At 42.1% G+C, this 23,715-nt stretch overlaps 1 protein-coding gene and 1 pseudogene across 1 annotated transcript in view; both read left to right on the top strand.

The window, feature by feature from the left end:
- The first annotated feature begins 4,443 nt into the window (after window positions 1-4,443).
- On the top strand, window positions 4,444-4,711 carry LOC122898901 (annotated as a pseudogene).
- A 10,167-nt stretch (window positions 4,712-14,878) lies between these two features.
- Window positions 14,879-23,715, top strand: part of ANK3 (ankyrin 3) — a 667,998-nt gene continuing 659,161 nt past the window's right edge. The window contains exon 1 of the mRNA XM_044239560.1: window positions 14,879-15,052. Coding sequence (XP_044095495.1) covers window positions 14,996-15,052 — 57 coding nt within the window. The 5' untranslated portion in view covers window positions 14,879-14,995. The remainder of the gene's footprint in view (window positions 15,053-23,715) is intronic.

The raw sequence follows: 23,715 nt of genomic DNA, 5'->3' as shown, positions 1-23,715 counted from the left end.
ATATCACACTTATACCTTGCTTATAGAGTTCCTAGAAACCTTACTAGGGAAGTAAAGAAGGTCACTTCCTGGCAGGGCAGGAACCTCAGGATACTGGGGACTTTGAGAAGAGAGAAATTCACCCAAATCTATAGGCATTGCAGGTGAAATCTGATGGCAACTATGTGGCTTGGCTTCTGGCCTTAAGAGGCTATTAAAAGCTCAATCTAGCAATTCCTTATGAAAAGTTCCAACAAAGCAAGTTCTAAAGAGTCTATATGGTCAATTACTGTTCTTGATGCATTTATGTAAATAATAGGCTGAGGTTTTTTTGCAACTAGACTTATTTTGCAAGCAAATTAGTGCTAATCTGGCTATCTTTGGTGAAAATGAGAATGCTTATATAGAGAAAATACATGTCATTGGCACTTCTTTGTAGATCCTACATTTTTATTACAATTCATCATAAAATGGACTAGATCCTAATTTCTTCTAGTGTTTTTCAATGCCTAGCTACAAATCTCCATCTAACATTTTGATTTTTCTCCTACCTTTCTGACTTAGAATCAGTTGAGGACTAAAACTGTCTTTTTCCTGAAACCCTGCAAGCTAAATATAAATGGCTTGATGCGAAGCAATCACCATAAGAACTCACGCATAGACAATCTTTGCTCTATTGCTCTATGAGCCACTCAGAAAGATCACTGGAGACATTTGAACCATAAATCAGGAAGATCTGCCAGATTGCACTACCCACCCCTACTCTGTCTTAAGATTCTTCAAGTCTGACATATAGAAGTCTTCTCAACTGGCAGCCTCAGAACTCAGAAACTGTCTTAACATTTGATCTGGTCACTAACCATTGTTTTTCTTTTGTTTTTTGAGAAATGTCTCTTTTTTAATACTTGAGTACTTGAACCATAGGTCTAACTTCGAGAATGTGCCTACATCGTGCCTCCCGAAATGAGTTTGTCTGAACTGGTCCACTGTCAGAACTAAGAGCCTGGATCAGTAAGATGAAACAACCTACCACCTCTTCTTTTTTTTTTTTTTAAGATTTTATTTATTTATTTGGCAGAAAGAGAGAGACAGAGAGAGAAGAAACACAGCAGGGGGAGTGGGAGAAGGAGAAGCAGGCTCCCCGTTGAGCAAGGAGCTAGTTGTGGGGTTTAATCCCAGGACTCTGGGATCATGACCTGAACGGAAGGCAGATGCTTAACCAACTGAGCCACCCAGGAGCCCCCAGCTCAACTTTTAATTGTGAAACTCCCATGGAAGTTTCAGATGAGGGAGCTGGAGGGGTTCAGACCCTTCACCCTCTGAACGTGGCACTTGGACATGCAAATTATTTTGAGCTAAAGGCATTTGAGACCCTGCTGGTTCAAGGAAAACTTTGCCCCTCACTTAACTACACAGAAGAATGCAAACTGAAGCTCTTTCCTCAGATAAGAGTTTTTAACAGAGATAAATGTTATCTGAGTGACCTACCGGAATCGCAGGGCAAACATCTAATTACCAAACATCTGCTCTTCTGTTGCTTGGAAATGCATTCTTTTTCTCTGAGGTTCCAGATCCCTACATCCTTCTGCTTAGTTCAGAATGACATGTATAACCTCATTTGCCTGACTATCTTTGGCATTTCCATGTCTGTGTGGATTCCCCGTATGTATGCCTATTAAATTTGATTTTTTCCTGTTAATGTGTCTCATGTCAATTTGTTTCTTAGTCCAGCCAGAAGGACCTGTAAGGGGACAAGAATTCTTGCTCCCGGAGAGGGGTCCCTCTAAATCCTGATCCTAACTTTTTTTTTTTAAATCACAACTATGCTCTTCAGTATCCCAAATCAAAGGGTTTTTGCTTCCTTTTAACGGGCTGGTGATTCAGAAGACTTTTGACTGCCTTGAAATCAATCACTTCCACTGTTTCCTCCCCTTCCTGATTTTTTATTTAAGACATTAAGTATTTATTAAATGTCTGTGTGTTGAACATCACGGGAATGAAATGAAATGTGGCCCCTACTTGTGAAGACCTGTAATCAAGTTAAGAAGTGAAATACATATGATCATATTCATGGCAAGACATAATTATGGAAAAAAATTCTGAACTTGGTCTGAAATGAAAGTTTCTTTTCTCCATACAGACCATACCTATTTCATCTTTTATTTTATTTTATTTATTTATTTTTTATTTGACAGACAGAGATCACAAGTAGGCAGAGAGGCAGGCAGAGACAGAGAGAGTGGGAAGCAGACTCCCCGCTGAGCAGAGAGCCCGATGTGGGGCTCTATCCCAGGACCCTGGGATCATGACCTGAGCTGAAGGCAGAGGCTTTAACCCACTGAGCCACCCAGGCGCCCCCCGCTTTTTCGTCTTTTAATGAGACCTCTGAAGAATGGCATTCTAGGGTTAAACTGCACAGAGAGGCTGCTTATCTAAACAACGGAATTAAGCGCTATTAAGATGAGGCTGTCACTTTCAACAGTATTCTGTAAAGGGAGCATAGCATCATCTTTGTGTACTAACTGGCCAACGTAGTTGGCATGGTTTGTTTTTGTCTGCTTATGTTCGTGGGGTAATAAATACAAGTTAAGGAATATGGATGGAACAACACAAACCAAATGGTTTCCCAACCGTTAGAATGTGACTCATGAGAAATAGCCTCAGCCAGTCCTGGGAAGTGGTAAATTGTGAGGAAGAGCATGGGATTTTTGTTAATAAACTTTCATTAAGCCGATGTTTATAAATATTTCTTGAGTCTTTAATAAATATCATGCACCATGGGATGTTCTAATCATATAATAGCGAATAAAAAGGAAAAAGACTATAGAACTTATATTCTAGAGGGACAGACAGGCAATGAACAGAGAACTAGAGAGTTGGCATAGGAATGAACGCTGTACAAAGAAAAACACGACTGATGAGGAAGCGTAGGCTGCGGGATCCTGGAAGGCTTCTGGGGAAAACAATCTTGAGGTTGAGATCTACCGGACAAGAAGGAGGAAGTAGCAGGAAGACCTGGGGGAAGGGCCTGGAAGATGCTCCCGGCAGATGGTGCGTCAGGTAGAGAAGCCACGAGCCGAAGGGTCTGGGCACATTTCAGAAACAGCATTTAGGCTGGTGGGGCTGGAGCCCGCAGAAGAGTAATAGGGCCGTGGGTGAGGTCAGAGCGGCAGGCAGGGGCCAAACCAATGGCAGGCTTCATAGGCAGGATAAGGAATTCAGTTTTTGTTTTTTTTTTTTTAAAGATTTTATTTATTTATTTATTTGACAGAGAGAAATCACAAGTAGGCATAGAGGCAAGCAGAGAGAGAGAGAGGAGGAAGCAGGCTCCCTGCTGAGCAGAGAGCCCGATGTGGGACTCGATCCCAGGACCCTGAGATCATGACCTGAGCCGAAGGCAGCGGCTTAACCCACTGAGCCACCCAGGCGCCCCAGGAGTTCAGTTTTAATTCCAAAGGCAATAGAAGCCACAGGAGGGTTTTAAGCAGAGGAGTCATGTGTTCTAATTTACGTTTAAAAAAGAACATTCTCCATGTTGTGACAAGAGTGAATTTTAGGAAGGAGGAGGGAAGCAAGAAGATCAGGTAGGATGCAAGGGCAGGTATTCTGGGTCAGAGATGGTGACTTCTGAGCAAGGAGAGACCTATCTATGATCTAGACAGACCCAACTACTTGACTCACCAGCAAAGCAAAGCTGGTAAAGTCAGCTTGCTGAGCGCTAATTTCCTCACCCGTTTTATGGAGTTTGGAGATTTGTTTGGGGGATTACCTGAGACGAACCAAAGTGCCTACTATAAAGTCAAAGGATAGCATGCTGGCAGTCTAGATTGGGAGTCAGCAAACCAGCTCGTGTGGCCTACCACTTGTTCTCATTAGTACATGGGAACATAACCATGCCCACCTAGTAGGTATGACTGCTCTCATTGTACAACAGTGAGGTTGTACCCAACTTGTTGTAACAGAAATCACATGGTCTGTAAGATCTAAAAAACTTAATCTCTGGCCCTTTACAGAAAAAGTTTACCGACCCCGGTCTACATTGTAACGAAGACTAGAAGGAATGTAAGACGGATGTACTCTATCTATACACCTCGGAAACAGTACTTTCAGAGAAATACTAGTGGCACATCATGTGGTATATTTTTCAAGTGCTCTGCCAAAGAGGAGACCCACCTGTAAAGAAGTGATTAACAAGAGCAAGCTTTTAAAATAACCTTCACATGTCATTGTCCTATAAACCAACAAATAACATCACGTTATTTATATAACGTCTTTATGTTTCCATTCTATTTATCAAGTTTTGTTGATACTAACAAAGACCAAGATGAGGAAGCCAGTCATGGGGATAAATGGAACATGACAATTCCAGGCAGAGGGAAGCAGTCCGAATTGAGATCTCGATGTAGAAGCTGGACCAGTAATAGCCAGGAGAAATAATTGGAAGTAAGACTTCCTTCTTTAGCCATGGCTAGTTCTGACGTGAAACCGAAACCAGTAAGTCGTGCCAAAAAATGGTCAGAAGACATAGGAAATCTGTACAGATTTCAGCAAGCAGGCTCTTGAGATGAAATTGAATACAAACAGGTGAAACAAGTTTCTATGGTAGATCAGTTGGCCAGAGACAGGATACGTGAAGAAACTCCAGAGATGGGACAATACTTTCTATTACTACAACAAACAGAGGGAGTGTGATGACAAGGAAGTCTACAAAGTGAAAATGTATGTGTACTAGCCTTTGTTCTTTGTGTTACTTGTCATTATTTCTTAAGAATTCATGGCTTTGTTCTATATCATGTAAATGTCATTTTATAAAATGATTTAAAATGCAGACTTCAATGGAATGTTTTGAAACACAAAAGCCATGAAACCTGGTATCAATCATCCTGTTCTGTTCTAAAAGAGAACTGCAAAAGCATGAAAGTTGAAAAAAACCAGTCTTGTTAAAATCGTTCACTACGGATTTATACATTCAGTGTAAGAGAGGATAAGTAATGGAGAGACCAAGTAATATATTTCTTTATTTTATTTTATTTATTTTGATAGAGAAGGAACACAAGCAGGGGGAGTGGGAGAGGGAGAAGCAGGTTTCCCACCGAGCAGGGAGCACGATGCAGGGATCGATCCCAGGACCCTGGGATCATGACCTGAGCCGAAGGCAGACACTCAACCAACTGAGCCACCCAGGCATTCCTACCAAGTAATATATTTCAATGAACTGGAAAATCCATATGGAAATAGAGTTCAGTCAGGCAGTCAACAAGTATTAATTTAGCGTTAAGCCTGCGTTGGAGCCAGTGCTAGCTGCTGGGACCTGTGGGGATAGACATATACCGCTTCCTGCTTTCTTGGTACTTTGAATTTGATGTTCCCTTTTGGAGAAGACCTGCAGGACAGCATGTGAATATCTTCGTGTGAAGAAAGGAAGACCCTGGGATGCCTGGGTGGCTCAGTCGGTTAAGCGTCTACCTTCAGCTCATGTCATGACCCAGGGTCCTGGGATAGAGCCCCACATCGAGCTCCTTGTTCAGTGGGGAGCCTGCTTCTCCCTCTGCCTCCTCCACTGTTTGTTCTCTCTCTCAAATGAATAAATAAAATCTTAAAAAAAAAAAAAAGGCAGACCCTCTTCTTTATAATACTGTATCTCCATCTGTAGGAAATATATTAAAAAAAAAATTTTTTTTTTATTTTTAGGGCTGTCTGCCAAAACCATGTGATAGAAATATTCAACTCTACTCTAACTGTGATGTGAATGGCTCCTGGGTGCGGCACCCTTTTGCAGTAGAGAAACTTGCTCTATTATATGTGGAAGCACCAGTTTTCCAAAGGGGAAACCGATGAAAATACTATAAAGAAGGGATAGGACTGAACCGAAGATCGTGAAGACTGTTTCAGTAGTTATCCGTTTTAACTAAGTCAGTGATCCTTGAGTCTGGTTCTATAGGATCCTGAGTATCCACAAGTATTTCATACGGCTCTCTAAAACTTTCAGTATAAATTTTAAGCAAGCTATACACACTGTTCTTGAAAGAGTGGACAAAGGGGAGAATGGGCCAAATCAAATGATCAGTTACAGGATTGACCTAGTGACCAAAAAGTTTTGGTGGTCTCAGGAGGGTGCAGAAGTTGGGGGCAGTGTTGGGGAGTTGTGCTGGTGTGTTTCCATTTTCAACAAATTGAGTTTAGTTATTTACCTATTTTCTTTCTTTCTTTTTCTTTTTTTTTTAAAGATTTTATTTATTTATTTGACAGAGATCACAAGCAGGTGGAGAGGCAGGCAGAGAGAGAGGGGGAAGCAGACTCCCTGCTGAGCAGAGAGCCCCATGCGGGGTGGGATCCCAGGACTCTTGGGATCATGATCTGAGCGGAAGGCAGAGGCTTTAACCCACTGAACCACCCAGGCACCCCTATTTACCTGTTTTCTTTTTAAAAGAAACTCAGATTTGAAGTGCAAGGTTTTATATCACACTGTGGTATACAATTAGAATTCCTTGATGCAGAAGTCCCAAACGAGGCCATTAGAAAGAGTTTATAAGGGACGCCTGGGTGGCTCAGTTGGTTAAGCAGCTGCCTTCGGCTCAGGTCATGATCCCAGCGTCCTGGGATGGAGTCCCACATCGGGCTCCTTGCTCAGCAGGGAGCCTGCTTCTCCCTCTGCCTCTGCCTGCCATTCTGTCTGCCTGTGCTCGCTCTCTCTCCCTCTCTCTCGCTGATAAATAAATAAAATCTTAAAAAAAAAAAAAAGAAAGAGTTTATAAAACACAGGTAATTCTATGGGAGCTGGGAGCAAAGCGTGCATGGAGTAGGTCAAGGAGCTCCTTGGTTATTTTTTCCTTTGGCTCAGGACAAAGATGAAAACACCTGAATTAAGAGAGCTTGGTTCTGATTTAGCAGAATCAGGACAGAGAAGAGCAAAGGAAGCGAGAGAGAACTAAAGAGAGAATGTCAGGGAAAGAGAAAACATTGTAAACGAAAGTCTGTTCCTTTTTATTTTCCCACATCTGGTTCTCAAGTGTCATTTCCTTCTTTTCTTTCTTAACTTACTTAATTCTTTCCTTCCTTCCTTCCTTTTCTCTTTCTCCTTCCTTCTGTCCTTCCTTCCTTCCGAGATTTTATTTACTTATTTGTCAGAGACAGAGAGAGCACAAGCAAGGGGAGCGGCAGGCAGAGGGAGAAGCAGGCGCTCCACTGAGCAAGGAGCCCTACGCTAAACTTGATCCCCTGGGATCCTGACCTGAGCCGAAGGCAGATGCTTAACTGACTGAGCCACCCAGGTGTCCCTCAGGTATCATTTTCTTTTATTATCTTCCTCTTGTGACCTAGATGCTACACCAATGAACAATTCAAAGTCTTCCTTTCCTTTACTTTCCTAAGCACCCTCAACTAGAATCAACACAGATCATTTCAGTGGGAAGTTGGGCAACAGTAATAAGGAAAGCTTGCTTTGCCTTCTTAATATGGGGCTGAAAGTTACCAATTTATCTCCTACTGTTAATTAGTTTTGCTTTATGGAAACTTTTTCTATCTATTCTTTCTTTTAATTTTCAATTTTTTAAATTAACATATGATGTATTTATTATTTGTTTCAGGGGTATTTCTATGTATTCTTGAGCAATGACGTTAGCATTATTCATATTACCATCATTTTATATGTTTTTTGAAATCCCAGACGAAAGTTAAGAGGAATCGATGAAAAGTTGTCATACTCAGAATGTAGTGAGAAGGTAGAATTTACCACACTGGTCTTTTCTCTTCTGCAACTCTACTATGAAGTTTATTATAATTATGAAACTTATTATTACTATGAAGTTTATTATCCCATTTTGTAAACTACTATGTAATTGTTTTTTTTAAGATTTTTTATTTATTTGAGAAATTTACGTTATTTATTTATTAGAGAAAACAAGAGAGCACAAGCAGGCAGAGCAGCAGAGGGAGAGAGAGAAGTAGGCTCCCCACGGAGCAGGGAGCCTGATTCGGGGCTCCATCCCGGGACCCTGGATCATGACCTGAGCCGAAGGCAGTCGCTTAACCAACTGAGCCACCCAGATGCCCGAAGATTTTATTTTTAAGTAATCCCTACACCCAACTGGGGCTTGAACTCCCAACCCTGAGATCAAGAGTCGCATGCTTTACTGACTTGAGGCATCCAGGCATCCATGTGATTGGGTTTTTTAAATCAATAATTAGTTATCTCAAATACTTTGTTGAGTCAAACAGTATTTCTCATTCCATAGGGGATGCCCAAATAATTTCTATTTCCTTTCAAATGTTAAAGAAATTTAAGGAATTAAGTACTGGAAGTGGACACTAAAATAAGTTATTTAACCATATTTTACATGGGACTGCAAAACTTACTCAATAAATAAACATTGTCTTCTTATTCCAGTTGACCTTGATAAAAATATGGCTAACCCATCATCTTTACTGTATATTAGGGGGATGAGTTTCTACACTGTTGAAACCATAAATAGGGAGAAAGGCCAAAGACCACGAGAGGGAAAATATTTTGGTTCAACTTTGTGCTTGGTGAGCCGCTTTCTCTCATAAAATTTACAAATTAAGGGACATATTTTTATACACAGTCACGGTCTCCATGGATAGCAGTAACCAAATATGTTTTTTATTTGAGAAATGTTTTTCTGTTACTTGCTAATCTTAGGAAACAAACACATATTCACTAACCATAATCTCTTGAACTTAAAAAATTTTTTTCTCACAGGCAATAGTTTCCTGTAGTAACTCTTATGTCCCTGTTTGGTTTTTTTTTTTTTTTTTTTAAGATTTTATTCATTTATTTGACAGAGAGAGATCACAAGTAGGCAGAGAGGCAGGTGGAGAAAGAGAGAGGGAAGCAGGCTCCCTGCTGAGTAGAGAGCCTGATTTGGGGCTTGATCCCAGGACCCTAGGATCATGACCTGAGTCGAAGCCAGGGGCTTAACCCACTGAGCCATGCAGGTGCCCCTCTTATTTCCCTGTTTATTGCAGATTTTGTAAAACCGTGTAAGAAATCAACTTTTCTCTTTTGCGAATGCCCAGGTGGGAAATTCCTACTGCTTAAATACAATTGTGAGTTTGAATCAAACCACAGTAGAAATTGCTCTGGAAGGAACAGAGTGTCTAATTGAGGTTGTGGAGAAATATATAAATGTGGAAGCAGAGTGAGGATAAGAAAGTTCATATCATCCTTACAATGGTGGTTCTTGAGGTAACTTTAGGCGGCTTAAGGGCAAAGTATTAAATAATGTCGAATTGTATAAGGTTGTCCCTTTTCAGTTCCTTTTCACTCCTTCCATTAACATTGAGGAGAAAGTTGACATAAAGTGCCAGTGTTTGTGTCCTCTTAACCCTTGTTACATATTTTTTAATTGATGAGAGAGGGCCTCAGACAGAATATAGAATAAATCCGCAAATCTACAATATTTTTTTTTAATCATATCTGTTAGGTGCAAGTGAAAGTGATTTTCCATTAACTCGGTAAGGTAATATTTCTTTTAAAAATAAATCTGTGGGGCGCCTGGGTGGCTCAGTGGGTTGGGCCGCTGCCTTCGGCTCGGGTCATGGTCTCAGGGTCCTGGGATCAGGTCCCGCATCGGGCTCTCTGCTCAGCAGGGAGCCTGCTTCTCTCTCTCTCTCTGCCTGTCTCTCCATCTACTTGTGATTTCTCTCTGTCAAATAAATAAATGGAATCTTTAAAAATAAATAAATAAATAAATAAATTGGTTATGGGGCGCCTGGGTGGCTCAGTGGGTTAAAGCTTTGGACTTCGGCTCAGGTCATGATCCCAGGGTCCTGGGATCAAGCCCCGCATCGGGCTCTCTGCTCAGCAGGGAGACTGCTTCCTCCTCCTCTCTCTCTCTGCCTGCCTCTCTGCCTACTTGTAATCTCTGCCTGTCAAATAAATAAATAAATAATCTTAAAAATAAATAAATAAATAAATTTGTTAGATTAAAAAGTAAGGTGATGTAAATAAAAATATTAAATAATAAAGTTGATGCACAAATATGACAAATACTGTGACGTGACTGATGGTCAGAATATTCTTTAGAGTTCTCTTAATAGTGATTAAATCATCTTCACCCAGACTTCTTCCAAATTCTTTTTCATCTTTCCTTCTTCCTCTCTCTTCCTTTGATTTTTTTTTCTACCATTTATCATTCAACAGCGTATTGAGCCAGGATGTTAAAGCGTGTGATATTGTGCTGGTTACTGTGAACACAGAAATACAGAGATTAATACATCCTCATCTTCACTTTCAACCGGCTCCATCTCACTGCAGACACAGTTATGCAAACAATGATTATACAGGGAGAAATCTGATGTGCATGCAAGGTATAGTGTAGCCCAGAGGAGGGAAAGCCACGCGGGAAGCAAAGAAGGGTATCGGGTTTCGACCTTGGGAATCAGTCTTATGAAATACAGTCCAAGTTCATAAATATATCCTAGATTTAGTCAGCAAACTTCTGTGGAGCCTGACATTGTGTTAGATGCTGGAGATTCGGACATGAAAAACACACAGTTGGATGCTTCAAGAAGCTTTTGATTAAAAGGGGAGGCAGACAAGGAAAGCAGTGCTTACATAGATCTATATACCTTATCTGAAAACTGTCAAGGCAGATGCGTTTCACAATGCTGAATTTTTAGAATGTTCATATGGTGCACATACAATATACCGCATAACACCCATAAAAGAGTCTGGGGTAGTACCTCACAATTAAAACCTGCGACTATTCATACTAAATGGAATGAAGACTATAAATGGCTTCACATCAGTTTGGTATAGGTGGTTGATTTTTGTCGTGCTTAAGATTTCTGAATTCAGAAAAGTGTGGGCCTTTCTTCAAAATAATTACAGTCACACTGCAGGGTGTTTTAGAAGAACAAAGAGAGGGTGATGAACATTTAAAAATTTTTTATTTTATTTTATTTTGTTTTTTAAGATAATCTCTATGCCCAATGTGGAACTAAACACATGACTGCAACCAAGATCAAGAGTCATAGGCTCTACCAATTTAGCCAGCTAGGCCACCCTGAACCACATTTTAATTGAAAAGATGTCAGGGAAGGCTTCTTTAAAGTTTTATTTTCTGAATGGAGTCTTGCTGGATGAATAGGAGTTCATTCCACAGAGACAATGGAGGCAGCAAAGGACTGGAGGATTGGGTAGTAGGGACAGCCTGTAGGAAGACAATGGACTTGGTGTTTGGGGGTGGGGAACTGCAAATAGTTCAGGCTGGCCAGCTGTAGGCAGGCCTGTGACAGAGATGGAGAAGGGCATGTGGATGGAGATGCTGATGGAGAACAGCTGAGATCAGGGGGAGGCAGCTGTAACCGTTACCCTGAAGCATAAACAAAGCTCTTGCAAGATTTTAACAGTGTGTAATCATGTGAGGATATTTGAAATTTTAGAAAAATCATAATATTCGGTGACAGAGATGACGCACTACACAAAATTCAGGCGACTGTAGTTATCTAGTGAGGGATGATGAGAAAATGCAAGTTGGCTTGGTTTGGCACGTAGTAATTGCTCAAGAACTTGTAGCAGGTGGGAGGGCAAAGGTAGGGATGTGGTGGGCATGGATAAGAGGAGACGATTTAGAGTGATTTTAAGGAATTAGGACTCAGTATCTGATTGGACCGAGGGAGGAGGTGTAGAGCCTTCTTCCCTCCAGGACATCTTAGGCTTCTCTCCTGGCTTCCAGATCTGTGTTGCTTGGCATTCCCTTTTGGACATGACGAAGTATGAGTTTGGGGCTCAAGGAAATAACTTTAGTTGGACTTGGGAGTTTTTATGTGAGAGCTGAAGCCTTCATGTGGCTGAGATCACGACAGTGCCTGGTATGAAAAGTAAGGAAGACTGAAGTACTAGAAAATAGTTAAGGGGAAGGAAAGGAAACTGTGGACCATGTTAAGTGCCCTAGAAAGATCAGCCGAGATAATGTCTGGAAAGCTCCACAAGGGCCATGGCCAAAAGGATGTCAACTGTGATTTGAGAAGAGCAGTTTCAGTAAGTGAGGAGGGGCAGAGAGTAACTGAAGGAGTGTGCAAGGGACCACTGTCCTCTTAAGACTGTGAAAGGAGGGGCAGAGAGAAGAAAGCCAATATTAGAGGCAGTCATGGGCGGTATGGAAAGTTTTTTTTTAGTACTTTTTTTTTTTTTTAAAGATTTTATTTATTTATCAGAGAGAGAGGGGAGAGAGCGAGCACAGGCAGACAGAATGGCAGGCAGAGGCAGAGGGAGAAGCAGGCTCCCCTCCGAGCAAGGAGCCCGATGTGGGACTCGATCCCAGGACGCTGGGATCATTACCTGAGCCAAAGGCAGCTGCTTAACCAACTGAGCCACCAGGCGTCCCGGAAAGTTTTTGTTTTAATTTTAGTTTTTAAAGGTAGGAAAGTGCTGCCAGACTTCCAGTCACTTCTTGTAGTTAGCTTTTTCACGGGTGTTGCAGCCTGCCTCTGGAGGAGAAGTATGTTTTACTTGAACACAAGTGCTTCTCGGAAGCAGGCGGCCTGATAAGCAGACTGGACTGGAATAGCTCTGTAGGAAAGCACGACTTTCTGGGCTCATCTCCCAGGTACTGCTTCTTGTGCTAACTTCCAGCCGGGTTTTTGTATCTTCCTTCCTCCTTTGTCTACCTGGTTGGCTGCTTGCCACTTGTTTAAGATGGCTCTTATGGCTGTGTGTGCCAGGGAGCTGGCTAGTAAAATACCCATGTGTGTGCAGGATTGACCCAAGCGAAGCTCTTCCCAAGCCGCCCCCACCCCGTTCTGGTAGACTGAACTGTGTGCCTGATTGGGCTCAACCAATTCCCGAGTGGCCGAGGAGATAAAGCACTAAGCTGTGTACAGTAAAGATACAAGAAGACAGAGCATTTGCCACCATGGACATTATAATCCAAGACATGGGAGTGTTTTGTAAATAATGATAACAGTGGCTCTTAAGTTTTTAGAGTATCTCTGTGAAATATTGAATTCGATATAAAATTTCGGGGGTGTGTGTGGACACGCTAAATTATGAAGAGGTTTTTATTTTTTATTTTATTTTATTTTTAAAGATTTTATTTATTTATTTGATAAACAGAGATCACAAGTAGGCAGAGAGTGAGAGGAGGAAGCAGGCTCCCCACTGAGCAGAGCAGCAGAGGGAGAGAGAGAAGCAGGCTCCCCACTGAGCAGGAAGCCCGATGTAGGGGTCCATCCCAGGACCCTGGGATCAGGACCTGAGCCAAAGGCAGAGGCTTAACCCACTGAGCCACCCAGGCGCCCCTGAAGTGGTTTTTAAAAATCAAGTTAGGAATGCTCAAACTTTGGAGTCTTTGGTGCTCTATTAGTTTGTGACCTTGGCCAAAATAATGTTTCTGAGATTCAATTTCCAGATCCTACTGCCCGTTTTGCAAAGATTTTGGGAGGACTAAATGTGATAATACGAATAAGATGCTTAGCACAGAGCCCAACACAGAGCTGGTGCCAATAAATACTATCTCAGCTTTCTGTGTGCTATGGAGGAAGTGAGCTAGGTGTTAAATCAGAGGTAGAGCTAACGCACTGCTTTCTGGTGAAGGACTTACTCCTGTGTGTAGCTGTCACTAGCTGATGAAAACACTGCTGTGCATTTCAGTGATTCCTCACGTACCTCTGGAATTTTGCTTTATCTCAGTCCCATCTGAATTATTACTATATTTATGTATTTTTTTTTAAAAACTTACATACACTTGCTTAAAAAGGAAACTGTGGGTCTCTACCTTAAACAGAAAACCACTTTCACTTGCCCTAAATAGAAAGTAACAATAAACAATGAATCTAAACAATGAAAATTTAACAATGCTATAAATTCTGGTTAGATACCAGTGCTTACCTAGGGAGGGCTTTGAGCGTGGGACCCGCTCTTTGATAAACAGAGAATTTAGGGTCAGAATACTTTCTCCTTGTAGTAGTCAGAAGAACTGAAAGAGAATTGAAAAGGGAAAAACTTTCTAGCCAATGTGATCCGCAGTCGTTTAGTGCCCTGGCCCTGTTGATGCGCAGACTGAACGCATCTCCCCTGACACCAAGGAGGGGGCTCTCCTTTCGCAAGACATTAGTGAGGGATGGTAGTTGCCTTGCTTCACCCCCAGATCTGAATAAGAAGTGTTGTGAGGGGAGCATCCCGAATCGAACTGTCCCTCAGCCTGGTCCAGGACAGGAGCTCCGAAGGCCTTGCCCTTTAAGCTCTTAGAAACAAGGACACTCAGAGGTCCTGTCCCCTATTTCCTTGCTAGATCAGGCTCAGTGCCTACCTCACATCCCGGAGGACTCTGGAGTTTTATTTTTTAACTAGACACATAGCTGAGGCAATCTGCGTGCTGCTGGCACCTCGGTGGGGAGGAAGGCAGGCTATGGACTTTGTTTAGAAGCTATCTGCCTGGCAAACACTGCTTCTATATGGGTTGTATGCTATAGATTAATAATAATAAGGCAAAAGCAACATTGCTCAATGATTTTATTCCCTTGCACTGGATAGTTCAATTAATCAAATAATCAGAGAATATTACTCTTATTTTGTTCTCATCATGGAGGTGGCTAAGGGAACTCTATTCAGCAGCCCGCGGGAACCAGGACGTGCCCTCCCGCCCTTCCTAGAGCTACCTCTGCTTCCCTCCTGCCCAGGTGAGACCGCCGCCCCCCCAGCCCTCCGCCCCGGCTCCCTCGCCCGCTGCCGCGCAGACCCCCCGAGCGCCCGCCGACTGGGCATGCTCGCCGGGCGGGCTTTCCGCGGGGAGCCGGTCGGCCCCTCCGCCGCGTCTCCACCTGGGCCGAGGCCCGCCCCCCGCGCACCGGCCCCGGGCGGGCACCTGGCGGGCGCTGCGGACACAGCAGGGGGAGGAGACAGCCGCCGGGCGGGCGCCGCGGGACCTCGCTTGGCGTTGCTGAGCCGCCGCCGAACTTTTCCCGCAGAAGTCCCACACTGGGGGGCAGGAGGCGCGGGGCGGGGAGGGGACAGCGGAGTTCCTGGAAGGAGCGGCCGCCGCAGCTCGACAACATGGCCTCCTCCACCTCCTCCTCTCTGGCCGGCGCCGAGAGCACCCCTTCTGCGCAGGTGAGCGCCGCCCCGCCCCCCTACCTGTGGCTTCCCTCGCGGCGGGGGCGGGCGGGCAGCCCGGGGCTGGGGGTGGGGGTCCCGGGAGCCGTGCGGCGCAGGGGGCTGCCCGGACGCCTGCCTTCCTGGGGGGTGCCGGGCGGCGCCGGGAAGGCGAGCGGTGGGGGACCCGATGGCTGCGGGTCGCGGGGGTCCGGCTGCGCGGGACCGGAGTTGCTACCCCGGGGCAGAGGCGTGAGCTGGTGTTCTGCCCCAGCACGCGAGCATCCTGAAGAAGGAGCAAAGAGGGCCCAAGGATCTGGGGCTTCTGCTTCGAAACATTTGTTTCTAAGAAACGCGCGGCCCCGGGCTTGGGACGCCCTCACCTTTTCGGGCTTCCCGTCTTTGGGCTTCTGTGTTCTTGGCTCGCGCCGCCAGCTCCGTGCCAGGCTGAACCCTTCCTAAGGACACGACCGAAGTAGGCTGCAGGTTTGGCGGGGAGGAAATCACCTGGTGCTGAAAGTTACCTTCAGAATTACGCCCTTTTTTGGGGTGTGTGTGTGTGAGTCGAGATACTTCTAATCGGGTCAGAATGCAAAATATACGTAAAGATTGGGGCATAGGTAAAAGGCAACCAGTAGGGATATAGTGGCAGTACCTGGGGGGTGGCTTGTGGTGTTTTTACCTCTTGCCCTCTTTGAGAGCCAGGAGTGCAAGGGAAACACACACGAAGTAAAAACCGGGTGCGTGATGTGCAAAACCACAGCTTCAAGATAAGTCTCTTCCACACCACGCCCTGGAGCAGATGGCCACCTTTACGCCCAGAGGCATTCAGCGGCAGTTTTGCGGCTGCCACTGGGTGTAGAATGGAGGATAATTGGTTAAAATACTTGATTAGGTTTGCACGTTCATAGAATGTCTACGGAAGGGGCCTCAAGAAATAGCAAGTTGTCCTTGGGGAGGGTCCTGGAGTGAGGACGGGTGGAAGGGAGACTTACTTTCCCGTTCTTTTTGGGGACTTTTAAAATTTTTGTTTTTATCTTCAAGATTTTATTTATTAAAAAAAAAAAAGATTTTATTTATTTACTTGACAGAGAGCCAGCACAAGTAGGGGGCTGGGGAGCAGCAGGCAGAGGGAGAGGGAGAAGCAGAACCCTGATGTGGGACTGGATTCCATGACCCTGGGATCATGACCTGAGCTGAAGACAGAGCCACCTAGGCAGCCCCCCCACCCCGCCTTTTTAAAAAATCATAAGCTGGCATGATCTATTTTTGGAAAATAAGGAAACTACCTTAAAAAAATCAGGTATGTTGGAGTAGCCTTGAAAGCAATGATCTACTTGGTTTCAAGTTAGGTAGAATTGTGCTTGAAACATACAAATCTTCAAGCCTTTATGTCTTGAGTTGTCAAAATCCTCAGGGAGTCAAGGAGAAGTCCTCAGAAGAAGACTCTTCAGTCTTGCTTGGCAAAGTGAATTGGTGGTTTTTATCACTACCTTGATTCTGAATTTTAATTTTGCTTGTTTTAGAATAAATGTGGCTTGTCTAATTTTGGAAAAGACCACTTTCTTTTCTATTTTTTTTTTTTAAAGATTTTATTTATTTATTTGAGAGAGACCCAGTGAGGGAGGGAACACAAGCAGGGGAAGTGGGAGAGGGAGAAGCAGGCAGGCTTTCAGCCCAGCAAGGAGCCTGATGGCAGGCCTTGATTCCACTGGGATCATGACCTGAGCCGAAGGGAGACACTAACAACTGAGCCACCCAGGTGACCCAAGAGACCACTTTCTATTAAAAGCATGGCTGGGAGTCACCCTAGGTTTATAACCCAAGTTTATTCCAGGAGGGTACACTACTGTAGGTAGGCTATAGTAGGAAAACTGGAGGGTGACAATCTCAGAGTTGACATGGATTGCTGCCTTAGCAGTTCTGGCTTCCTTGTAATCTGCTGACCTGGGCTCAGTTGGATGCATCTTTAAGGAAGCAGATTTTCAGTATTGAAAGTGAATGTAAAACGAAAATCACAGCTCTGAAACAAAAACTAAAATAAAACGATCTATTGAGTATCTTCAACACAGCTACTAATATCTCCAGGACTGAATTCTTAGTTCTCAAATCAGTGGAGGATAAGTAAGTGAGCTGTGAATCTGGGCTGTGGTTAAAGAATGTTTATTTATGGCAAACGATTTATGATGGTTCTCGGTGTTCTTTTTGTTAAAGCATAAATAAATATCTGTTTCGTAACCTGCACAGCTATGTGTTAGGCTCCATAGTAGAGAATGTGGCTCAGTGTCCTGCAGACAATATAAAGACCAGTGGTGTGTTTTGGAATCCAAGGAAACACTGTGGATTCTGAATTTGTTTGCATTTTTGTGGTGGTGGTTACATTAGGACTGTGGTTTTCCTTTATTCAATATTTCAAAAAAAATTTATTTCCCTTTTACAGTGTTAATGGAGCAGGTGAGTCTGCCTAATTCTAGAATAATATTTTGGTAATTGAAAAGAATATAATTGTTCTGGACTCTCAGTGGTTGTTTCTAGGATGATTTCCAATTATTATTTGTTTCAAAGTTACCCATTTTTTAATGCATAAAATGTTTGTATATTTTTGTAGAATATGTTACTGTAATTATAGGATATTGACATAATTCCAATTGGAGGTCATGTGAAATTCTAGTCTATATAAGTGGCGTTTTTACATTTTCGAATAAACCAAATACTTGAAATTGATTAGATCAGTTAACTAACACTTTTATACAAGAACGTTTATGAGTTAACAAATTCTAATTGAAATGTGTAACCTTGCTGCAATGTCTCCAAACTTACCAAAGTTTACCCTTCTGAGAAGATCAAGGTTACTAATGATCTAATCAGATCTGAAGTAACCTTTCCCTGTATGTATTGACTGGACTGTTGATCACCTAACTCTACTCTTAGATCTCACTATGTGAATGCCCATAAGATGTTGGGTTAGTGCTGGAACAATAAAAGTACCTGGAATAGGGCCATTTAATTTTGATTTTTCATTCATCCTTTGTCAACAACTTAATTTGTGAAAACAGCTTAAATTTTAACATTACCTTCTGTGATATAATTTTTTAAAAGATTTTATTATTTATTTGAGAGACAGCGAGTGAGAGAGGGAGAATGAGCGGGGGTAGGGAGAGGAAGAAGCAGACTCCAGCTGAGCAGGGAGCCTAATGCTGGGCTCAATCCTAGGACCCTGAGATCATGACCTTAACCGAAGGCAGGTGCTTAACTGACTGAGCTACCCAGGTACCCCTCCATGATATAATTTTTAAGGTTAATTAGGTATTATCTACTTTCTTCGAGAAATTTAAAAATCTTTATTTTTCTTTTTTTAAAGATTTTATTTATTTATTTGACAGAGAGAGAGAGAGAGAGAGATCACAAGCAGGCAGAGAGGCACGTAGAGAGAGGGAGAAGCAGGCTCCCTAATGAGCAGAGAGCCCGATGTGGGACTCAGATCCCAGGACTCTGGGAGCCTAATGCTGGGCTCAATCCTAGGACCCTGAGATCATGACCTGAGCCGAAGACAGAGGCTTAACCCACTGAGCCACCCAGGCGCCCCCAAATCTGTATTTTTTAATATAAATTTTAATTATTATTTTTATGTATTAGATGTATTTTTTAAGTACTAGAAGCCTTACTGTGGTTTGTTACAGCTTTCAAGAACTTTCAAGTTCTGTCAAAGGTAAGTGCAGGCTTATAGTATTTGTTCTGACCAGACCCTAAATGGTTATGGTAAAATCTTCAAAATCTTTAGTCATGGTTGAAGTGCTTCTGGACACTTGTCTCAGAGTGTGTGAAAAGGCAAACTATATCTTGAATATAAACTTATATTCAGAAGGACAATGATTTGTCCAGGAACCAATCAGGTTCCTGTTTGACTGGAATGAGATCAATGACACTAAGATTGAGTCAATTCTTTGACATTTTATGGAAATCACTCCTGAATTTCCTCTCTTGGGAAGGTCCTGTGTGGAATAATTAGCAAGTATCTTATGTTAGGCTTGCAGAAAGCAGTCACAGGAAAGTTACATGATTTCAGATCTGAGTAGATGGTATTATTATTATTATTTTTGAATAAACTGTCTTTAGTACTTTGTAATGTATATTAGAGGATGGGAGATGAAGTGCACTAATATTTGGACTTGGAGTTTTAAGATGAGAGAAATCATTTGGTATTTCATCAGATGATGCTTAGTTATTGTCATTTTTAGAAACTACCAAGGAATGGGGAATATCGAAAAATTGGACCTAACATTGATTTTGCTTTCTGGGTAGGACATGAATATTTGGATGTGCCTTGGTAGAGGAAAGCTGCAGAATGGAAGTTAATTTAAATGCCATTGTGGCATAAAGAACTGCATGTTGCCAAATTGGAAAGGATGCTACCAAAGTGTTTTCAAGATAATGCGGTGATTCATTAGTAGGTATTTTGTCCCTCTAGCGTGGAACTGCATTTCTGTTCTGCGCAGCTCCTCTGGGTAACGTTAAGGCTTGATGCCAAGAGTCTGCCATACAAGTGTGGGGCTACTGTCTTCCCCCTTGTTCATGAAATGACACTTTCTGTGGAGCCTGGCCAAAAGCAGTTCTATGAGTGCAGCTTTGCTCGTGAGCTTCGAACACAGGGCTTGGCATGCAGTTGGCGTTCAATTAATGCTTGCTGAATATATGATCAAATAAATGATGAAAACGAAAAGGATCTGGCATTCAAATTTAGGAGCAGCTTTAACCGTTTGAACAATACTTTTGAGCTCCTATCCAGTAAAGGCACCACAGTCTTGGTTTTTACTCTCAAGAAGTTCATAATCCAAGTTACCTATCGTTTACATAGTACAAGATTCACACAGAGCCGGTAGCAGTTTCCCATGCCTAGATTTTCATTTAATCATGTGCCTCAATTTAGTTTGGGCTTTAGTGTATAAACAAAAAGAGAAAATGTAGACAAAAGCACCTAAGAATTTTAGGAGAGGTGCATCAGGAACGCAGAGTCTTCTTATATACTTCCTTGTTTCTCCACTGAAGAATGCCTCAGTATGGAGACACGTGAAAAGGCACAGAAAACTGTCTGGAAAGGTGCTCTAATTTATTTTTGTTAATGGCTGCCTAATATTCACAGTGTGGAGAAACCATAATTTATTTCCTGTTTTCCCTATTAATAAACATTTACCTTGCTTCCAGTGTTTTGAGCTCTATAGCCAATGCTGCAAATAAATATCCTTATACATAAAAAAGTTCATAATCCGGGCGTCTGGGTGGCTCAGTCAGTTAAGTGTCTGACTCTTGATCTGAGCTCACGTCTTGATCTCAGGACTGTGAGTTCAAGCCCCTAGTGGGGCTCCATGTTGGGGAAGGAGCCTACTTGAAAAAAAGTTCATAGTCCAGTGGGACAAAGAAGATATATCCATCTTTAATAATAACAGCCATGATTTCTTGTGCCTCTCATGATGGAACTGTCTACTTCCAAATGAACCATAGGGTAGGAATTATTACGTCACCCAATTTTATACACAAAGAAACTGAGCTTTCATGGCCTCTCAGGAAGGCTATGCATGTTGTAGTTGGGTAAGGGCTGCAACTGGATTGGAACCCCTGTCTGCTCGAGCAGTGAGCAGGCGATGATGATGATGAAATCAGGAGGCCATGACTGAAGTCCCCACTCTGGTCCCCATGCTCTTGTTGTAACCTCAGAATATTACCACCTCTTGGGCTTTGCTTTCTCTCCTGTAAAGAGAGAGTGGGAATATAAACAGTTTCTAAGGTTCATTCCAGATCAATTAGCCTATGATTTAAAAAAAAAATTGAATTCTAGGAGAGAGGTATAGATAATTAGTAGTCAAGTGATACATTTCTTTATTTCTCAGAAGCATTTCCCCCCCTCACATTTTGGCATTCCTGACGTTAAAATAATTCTTCAAATGTTAGGGAGAGGGCTCAGAGCTTCCAGGCTCTCTCTGGGTGCCACTCTTACCACATCTCTATGTGTTCACCACTCCGGAACCTTTCTCATTTTGGGTTTGAAAGGAGGCCTCATTACACAGGCATGATTGATTAAGTCATTGGCGGGTGGTTAAGTGATTCTGCTTCCAGGACCTTTCTCCTCCCTGGAGGCCGGGGAGGGGTCTGGCGGGTGGCGGGTGGGGTAGAGCATTCCAACCCTCTAATCCCACAGTTGACTCCACTGCCAGCCGGTCCCCAGCTTTAGGAGCTTTCTGCAAGTCACCTCATTAACATAACAAGACACCTTTCCTTCTCTTATCACTTAGGAAATTCTAAGAGATTTTAGGAGCTTCAGACTGAAACAGGGTCAAAGACCAAATATATGTTACCTACAATAGCACCGAGTACTTCCATCAGGGCTGGTTTAAAGCTGCTATTGGGGGGCACCTGGGTGGCTCAGTGGGTTAAGCCTCAGCTTTCCGCTCAGGTCATGGTCTCAGGGTCCTGGGATCGAGCCCCGAGTCGGACTCTCTGCTCAGCAGGGAGCCTGCTTCCCTTCCTCTCTCTGCCCGCCTCTCTGCCTACAGGTGGTCTCTGTCTGTCAGATAAATAAATAAAATCTTAAAAAAAAAAAAAAGCTGCTAGTGGGAAGTGAACATGGAGGTGGGAACACGCGTGTTGAAGCTAGTATTGGCTGGTTGCAGCACACCATTTACATGCAGTGAAGTGCACTGCATTTTTTTGGGTTGAATCGATGGTTTGTTTATCTGTAATGTATTTGGCCCAGGCACACATATGGACACATGGGTGAATGAGAACTAGTTTTTATTCTCTAGGGTGTCATAGAATTTGTAAGTAAATAAAGGGCTCTTGTACTGAGGTTGGTTGATCAGCTCTCTGTTTCCCACTGAGAACAAAATAATTACCAAGTGGATCCTCAGATATCTGAGTTAGAAGAGAGACCTGAGGTCTGTAACTGGATTATTAGATGTTAGAATGGTGAAACAGGATTTTGAAGACTTTGTGTCTTTGGAAGTCAAGTTCAGCCCAATAGATTTTTCTTCCTCTTGTGTATGTGTTGGTGTACATGCATGTGTATTTATCACATTTATTGAGATATAATTTATAATTTGAGATTTATGATTTATAATTTGAGATCTAAAATTCACTATATTTAAGTGTACAGTGACGTGTCCAACTTTCCCAGTTAGACTCACTCCCATCCTCCAGGCAAATGCTGCTCTGATTTCCTTCACTGTGGATTCATTTTGTTTTCTTTCGTACCTGGTCTCTTTCCCTTAGTGGAATGGTTTTTGATATCCTTGCTGTTGTCGCTATTAGTAGATTATTCCTTTTTTATTGCTGAGTAGTATTTCATTGTATAGAATGTACCACAAATTGTTCATCTGTTCATCAGATGTTTGCATTGTTTTCAGCTTTTGGCTAGTACGGATAAAGGTGCTGTAAACATTTTTGTATGTATCTCTTTGTTGACACATGTATATCTCCCTCCACCCTTTTTGTATATGTGTGAATGAGGTTAAATACCTAAGAATAAGACTGTAGAGTCAAAAGGTGGTATATAATTGACTGAACAAGAAACCACTCGTGTCTTACTTCACATCCTAGGGAAGGATTGATCTCAGATCAGAAGGGGAGAGAAGGGGAGTGTACACAGAAATCGTTTGTTTCACGTGTTTAATACAAGAATTTTTGAAAATATGATTTTAACTAGGTGCATATTGAGAAAAAAATTGATGTGAAGTAAAACTTTATAAGCTCATAAAAGAAACCATCGTTACAAAGAGAAAACCATAAGTTTAATAACTTCATTGAGATATAATTTATATACATAAAATTCACTCACTAAATGTATACAATTCAATAACTTTTAATATGTTTACAGAGTCAGAAAATCATTGCCATGATCCAATTTTAGAACACTTCTATTACCCTCCAAGAAGTGCTCACTTATGGTAAAAAAAAACCAACAACAATACAACATGGTTTTGGAGTTAAAAAAGACCTGTGTTTTAGTCTCAGTTTTACTTACTAGCAATTGCATGACCTTGGTAAGCCAAATTTCAGTTTCTACACCTTTGAAAGAGATGGAGATACCTCTTTTGCAATGTTTTTAATAAGGATTATAAGTAGTGCCCACAACACACTTTAATAAAATGTATTTAATAATTATTAAAATAAATATAAATAAATAAAATTAAATTATTAAATTAAATTTAATACTTTTTAAATAAATGGTAGTGTTTATTGTTGAACTGTGTCTGCATGTTTATAATTTTGTATTTGTAATTTCTGTGGTATTTTGTTCATATCCTTATAACAGCTTTAGTAGTCTACTCTCTACTAAGAATATTTTTGAACATATCTTTTAGGAGGAGGAAATGAGGTGGAGAGGAAAAAGGATGTTGGAGTAACATGCTGAGGTTTTCTGGCTCTTCCATTTAATTGCTCTTTTGGGCAAATCACTTAACTGTGTCCGTTTCCTTATATGAAGAGCTAGAGCAGTAACATCTACCTGGCAGGATTATTCTGTCGTTGGGGAATATACGTGAGATATTGATACAGTAGGTGCTCAATAAGTAGGAAGTGTTACCCTGTGATATCAGAAGCTACTGTCTTTGAAGTATTCCTATCTAGGGGTAAAAATTTATGTACAGAAATCTATGCCTTAAAGATGGAAAATTTGCTCATGTACGACA

The sequence above is a fragment of the Neovison vison genome, chromosome 2, assembly GCF_020171115.1.
Source record: "Neovison vison isolate M4711 chromosome 2, ASM_NN_V1, whole genome shotgun sequence".
Taxonomy (NCBI): domain Eukaryota; kingdom Metazoa; phylum Chordata; class Mammalia; order Carnivora; family Mustelidae; genus Neogale; species Neogale vison.
The sequence above is the reverse complement of the archived record's forward strand: the minus strand, read 5'-3'. Positions and strand labels throughout refer to the sequence as shown.